The 6,486-nt window shown below is 50.5% G+C and overlaps 1 protein-coding gene across 2 annotated transcripts in view; it reads right to left on the bottom strand.

Moving 5' to 3' along the window:
* Positions 1-5,261, bottom strand: part of SLC35F1 (solute carrier family 35 member F1) — a 426,225-nt gene extending 420,964 nt beyond the window's left edge. Inside the window, exon 1 of one of the 2 annotated variants that reach the window (XM_069599146.1) lies at positions 4,589-5,255. In XM_069599146.1, the coding sequence (XP_069455247.1) occupies positions 4,589-4,752 (164 nt within the window). In that variant the 5' untranslated portion in view covers positions 4,753-5,255. Of the gene's footprint in view, positions 1-4,588 lie in introns of both variants that reach the window. The other variant, XM_069599145.1, reaches the window with a different exon arrangement.
* Between the last annotated feature and the right edge of the window lie 1,225 nt (positions 5,262-6,486).

A 6,486-nucleotide genomic window follows, 5' to 3' on the forward strand; every position in this document is an offset into this window, starting at 1 on the left:
TATATACATACTATTCCATCACATACGGACACTCCCCACGTGGATGTCAATTCTACGTAGGCTTGCTACCAACTCTTCCATGTATCCTTTAATGCTCCTTATAATTCAAAAAAGTTTCACATATTTGAAAATTAATGAAATATATCAAAATATAACTTAGAAACCAGTTAGTTTTTAATCAGATGAATGGATAACCCAGAGTCACACTCATGGTTCCATTCTAATGATTAAACATCCCCACCACAAGACTCAAAAAGGCAGGAATCCCTTCATAACTTGAGACAACCCAATTCATCTCTTATTGGAGAGAAAATGGGTCAAAACTGGAAAGTCATGATGATTATTATTAAGATCTGAAAATAATATTCAAGTGGGGAAAGATAAAACCACACACAAGCAAAACATAAAACAAGCCATCACTCATTTTTCACAAACATTTTATTAAGAAATAATTTTTAGAGGAGAAAATCTTCAGATACTACCTAGGTTGGTATCTACTCATATGTTCCTAAGAAATCTACTAGGTCCACAGTTTCTGTGAGAGGGTCATCAGTTGTTGCCCTTCAAGTATTTTCTTTTTTGTCATACCTTGCTTGCCTATAGCAGGGTAATAAATGTTATTCCACACTCAAGAAACATGTGAATAGGGGTTTGCCATAATTATTTTCTTCTTTGAACCAAGATATTATCCTAAATCTTTGGGAATTAAAGAAGTGACAATTATATCGGCATCTAAATCATTTGGTGTTTTTTGCACTGACAGAAGCAATTTTTATTAGGACAGGAGAGAAGCACGTGACATATCCCATTAATTGGTTAAAAAAAATTATCTAGCACCTCCTCTTTCACCAAAATCATGGATACTATTATAGTCTACTCTAATGTTTCACAGGGAGTAGCCAACAGTGGGGGCTTCCCTGGTGGCTCAGATGGTAAAGAATCTGCCTGCAATGGGGGATACCTGGGTTTGATCCCTGGATTGGGAAATCCCCTGGAGGAGGGTATGGCAACCCACCCCAGTGTTCTTGCCTGGAGAATTCCATGGACAGAGGAGCCTGGCGGGCTACAGTCCATGGGGTCACAAAGAGTCAGACATGACTGAGCAACTAAGCACAACACAGCATAGCAATCAATCAGTGAGGCAATCTATTTGTCATATACGAAAGGTAACAATCCAACTCTACAAGCCTTTAATGAAAGGGGAAAAGGACTTGGAGCTACACTGTGAAAATAAAATGGTGCAGGACAATGCAAGGCAGACTGCATTAAGGTAACACTGCATTTTCCTTCTAAGATTCTTGAGAGCAAGTACCTTTAATTATTAATTGGTACTTCTCTCTTTACCTGTCCCTAGGTAGACAGGATATAGGTAACATATGTGTTTGCATTTCCTCCTCTGGGTTGGCTGCTGCTACTGCTGCTGCTAAGTCGCTTCAGTCGTGTCCGTCTGTGCGACCCCAGAGACAGCAGCCCACCAGGCTCCCCCATTCCTGGGATTCTCTAGGCAAGAACACTGGAGTGGGTTGCCATTTCCTTCTCCAATGCATGAAAGTGAAAAGTGAAAGTGAAGTTGCTCAGTCGTGTCCGACTCTTAGCGACCCCACGGACTGCAGCCTACCAGGCTCCTCTGTCCATGGGATTTTCCAGGCAAGAGTACTAGAGTGGGGTGCCATTGCCTTCTCCACCTCTGGGTTGGCAGGTAGCTATTATTACAGGCTGTGACCAGTGGCAGGCAGTTCTCCAGGCTTGCCAGCTTGCAGTGCTCACACTTTGACCCTCCTCATCCCAGAACATCATCCTCAGTCTCTCGGCACCACCTCTCTGGCCCAGTGGGATGCTCAGAGTAACTAACAGGGGTGCAATGCCCCTCTCAGTCACTGAAGACATTCAACTGGCCAGCTCACAGCAATAGAACGCTGCCAGCAGTACATCTCCATGCCAGAAGTTAGAGGGATATTTTTCATATTTGCTCCAAGCTTCCAGATTTGCAACCTTACTTTCTGCTAGCAGCTAAGCTGCTGCAGGCCAGGGTTAGATAAAAGGAAACAAAGTCCAGAAGACAATTAGTTAATAGGGCAAGACAAGTGAAGGAAATACAAATGTTAAGGAAAGAAGAGGAAAAGAAGAAAAAGGAGGAAAAAGTGATCTTTAGCTTTTAGAAAAATGAACAAGGATACTTGTGATATGGCACCCCATGGGCCAGCCTTAAAGCCATTACTGGACTAGTCCAACACACCTGGAGGGTTCAAACCAGAGGGGAGCCACACTGAAGCGCTGGCACAGAATCTCAAAAACTCCATTCCCCACTCCATGCTCTTTTATTTAGAGCTCAACCATTCAGCAGTTACAACTAATGCTGTCGCCTGTTGCCATAACCATGAAGCAAAAGTCAGGCCCATCAGCATGCTAATGAAATTAATCCACCAGGATTTTTATACCTATACTGATTTTTTTTTTTTAGTCTCCTTACCAAAGGTGCTCCTTCTCAAAAGAAATATTTTCTTATCCTTTAAGGATAAGGAAAGACCATTATTTAATGCCAAATATTACATGGAAAATTTTGCAAAACACTGAAAGACAACCAAATATTTCAGTTGAAGTCTAGAGGCTATAATCCTAGGGTTCCGGTCACAGATGTACGAGCCATGGAATGTCATGGACTCAACCCTTCAGTCTAAGCTCCTCCTCTATGAAACTCATGTCATAAATCACTGAAAGATAATAAAACACAACATTCCCCACAATGTCCCATGACTTCAATTCACTAGCTTATGATGTTCCCACCACCCTCCCTTAGATAACAGAATTCTGCTGAACTAATTCGTGTAAAGCTTTATACTTTCCTAAGTCTTTTCTTCTGTATTACCCCATCTATTTCTCAAAACTATGATAAGAAAGGTAAGACAAGTATAAAACACATTCTATAAGTGACAAAACCAGGGACCAAGATGAACAACTCTGCCCCAAGCCACACGGCAAGTCAGCAGCGGAGGAATGATGACAAACCAAATCCCCTCAGCTCCTGCCTCAGTGATCTTGTTATTCTGGACTCTAAGATTCATGAAATGCCATGAAATAACCTGCACAGAATCAATAATAACTTATAATCAAGCAAAGATAAATGAACCGTAGCACCAGGTTTTTTCCCCAGTTTGATGAGGGAAATTAATAATTAACATATTCTGCATAAAATTTTAAACATCCAATGCCAAGGCATTTATGATTTTTTTAAAAAATCACAGATATTCATAAAGACTAGGAAGCCCACCTAATATGTACTGAGCCAGTATCTTCTTGATTTATTCTGCTCATTATCTTTTAAATGTAGTATTTTGGAAGGTGTTATCCTAAGCTACCAATCAGAGGAAAGTAAAGACTTGAGTTTCTATCACCATCTCTTGTCTCATTTCAGAGTGAATTTCTTCTCCTTTGATAATAAATGGAAACACACAGAAGTACCCACAAGCTAATATACCTTGTCTTCACAAGGGACTCTTGAATGGTTTGGGATTTCATATAACTAAATTACACGATACTCGGAAAATACGGAGCTTTTCAGGTTTCTATTTCTGTACGTATTTTGTGTTCCCCCTAGCGCTTCCAGCCCCAGAGGGCTCGAGGTGAATCCCTTGTGGGACTCTCAGCTACCCACAATAGCGCCCTACAAAAACCTGTATGAACAGAGCAACCTTCTGAGTTATTCCCAACAGATGCATAGAAAGGCACACAGGTACCCAAATAAAAACACACAAAATCAGTCCTCTATTTGAATTTTACGGGTCAGTTCTTCAACCGTGTCAAGTTACTTTAATAGAAAAAGTCCCTTTCGCGTCACAGCCGACTCAAGGGCGCCAGAGGGGCCCCATTTCACATCAACCCGGGTTCTCATTCTGAACCCCTCACCCTGGCTCCATCCACTGCGCAGATTCCAGCACTGGAGCCGGCCGCCAGCGTTCGCTTCCTCCGGCTTTGCAACACTCGGAGCCTCCCTCCTCACCCCCTTCCCGCAACATTTGTGCACTTTGCCTGGGTCTGACCCAGGCCTCTGTCTCCCCTTCCCAGCTCCCGGCCAGGAAGAGTCGGGGCAGCAACTGGACCACCGGGCGGCAGAAGTGGGTCCCCTCGACCGCCCGCGGGGGCTGCTGCCGCCGTGACCCCATCTCCCTGCGAGGGGGTGAGAGACCTCTCGGCGGACGCGAGGCCGGCGACTTCCACGCCATCCCCGCAGCCCCGCGCCTTCCCGGTCACCCCCGGCTCCTCTCTCTGCCCCGGAGCGCAAAGCTGGGGCCCGGGTGGCAAAGGGAATTGAGGCGACACGCGTGTGCGAGGGTGTGAGCGCGGACAACCGCAACCCGGCAGGCACAACCCCGCCTCTCCCCGAACTCCCGCCTCGGACCAGCCGGCGCCCGGGCGCTCCGCGGCTCCCCGCTCCGGGACAAAGCTGCCGCGCGGCCTCGCCGCCAGCGCGGGGCGCGTCGTCCTCCGCCCTCCCCGGTCTCCCCGCCGCGACTCCGTCCGTCCCAAAGGGCCTCGGGGGCCCCCGGGAGACGGAGGGGGTCCCCTGCCCCGCGCCCCCGCCGCCGCTCACCTGTTCAGCACTTTGCGGATCCTCTGGCGCACGCCGGCCCGGGAGGAGGCAGACAGGTTTCCGCCGCCGCTGCCCTCGGCCGGCAGGTTCTCGATGGTGGTCACCACATGGTTCGGCGGGGCTGGCGGCGGCGGCTGGTGCGGCTGCGGCTCGGGGGGGATCATCGCGGCGGAGGCGGCGGAGCGGCGGCGATCAGAACGCGGCCGGGCGCATCGCGCGCCGGCTCCGGGCCCGGGAACGCGCGGAGGACCCGGCCGGGCGGCCGCGGCCCGGGGAGGCGGTGCTGCGGGCCAACCAGCGAGGCGGGGGAGGCCCCCGCGGCTACGGCCGCCGCCGCCCAGCCCGCGGCTCACTCCTCTCCAGTCCTAGGGCGCGCACTCTGGCTCCGCCGCCGCCACCGCCTCCCGCCCCGGCGCTTCCCCAGCTGCGTCCCCCAAGTCGCGGCACGCCCCGCGAAGTGGCCGTGGAAGGTGTCGCGCGGGGGCGCCGAGCGGCCGGTCAGCTCAGGAGATCCCCGCGGAGAGAGAGGATGGGGCTCCGGCCTCGCCTTTTCTGCCGGTGCCCAGGTTGGCTCGGGGCGAGCGGCGACAGTGGTGCTGGCGCCGCCTCAGCCAGTTCCCCGGCTCGCTCGGAAAGCTGCCGTCTGTGTCTCTCGGAGTGAGAGACCGAGAGTGAACCCGGAGAGCCGGGCGGGGGCGCAGCGGCGGCGGGGAAGGGGGGCCGGGCGGGGCACGCGCGCTCTGTTCTCGCCAGAGGGCGCTCCCGAGGTGCCTCGATGCCCTGGTGCTCCCGGTCCCCGTCCACCCGAGGCACCACCCGAGGCGCCGATTGTTCGGGTTTTGTTTTGTTTTTGTTTTTTTTGTTTAGGCTGGGAAGGGGAGGGGGAGCAGGGAGGTGGAGAGCGGGTTCCCGGCCCTGTGAGGTTAAGAATAGATCCTCCTCTTTAGTTGGCGGGGAATCCCCGCTCCTGCCGAGACGCCCCAGAAACTAGCACCACCTTCCCGGGACAGCGACAGGATGCTGAGAAGAATGCCGCCCCGATTACAAACCCAAACTCGAGTGGATATCCTAAACAATACACCTACAGTTACCATAACGGGCCTAGAGGAAGCTGGAGGAGAAACAACGTCTCACGATCATTCTGGGAACTGGAAAAAAGCCTAGCGGACCAACTCAGCGTCTCGGTTTCATAGCGCGGTGAGAGAAATGTAGGCAGATTTGCGTTCCCTTCGTGCCTCTGAAACTTATTAGCAGAGACTCTCTAAGCCATTTACTTGAATTCTGAGACACAGACTCCTTTGGGCTACGAGGCTACTTTGTGTCTCTCTCCCCGTGGAGCTGTAAGAGTTAAATGAGGGGAACCACCCAGCAGGGGACCCTGACAACTTCTTTGGTGGCGGGTTGCGGTGCTCCAGCTCGGATCTCCACTCTCCGAGGGAGAACCCCTGTATACCTGGCTCGGAAGTCTTACACGGGCACACCATATTGCCTCCAAAGGAAACTGATTAACTGTCTCAAGCACCTCTTAGACCTCTTGATCCAGGTCCCATTTAATAGTGGACTCCTTAAGAAAGAGAGATTTTTCACATTTTACTTTAGCTAGATTCCCTGGATAGAGATTCTACAGTGAAAAATGATACACATTTAATTTTTTCCCATTTCATGCAGTATTTGGAATTATTTGCCCTAGATAGACCCAGGTTCGATCCTTGGGTTAGGAAGATCCCCTGGAAAAGGGAATGTCTACCCACTCTGGTATTCTTGCCTAGAGAATCCCGTGGAGAGAGGAACCTAGCAGGCTACAGTCTATGGGGTTGCAGAGTAGGACAGGACTGAGCAACTAACACTCACTTTTCGTGTCTCTGGAGACATATGCTGATACCACCACTGCCAAATGC

Source organism: Ovis canadensis, chromosome 8 (assembly GCF_042477335.2).
Source record: "Ovis canadensis isolate MfBH-ARS-UI-01 breed Bighorn chromosome 8, ARS-UI_OviCan_v2, whole genome shotgun sequence".
NCBI lineage: Eukaryota > Metazoa > Chordata > Mammalia > Artiodactyla > Bovidae > Ovis > Ovis canadensis.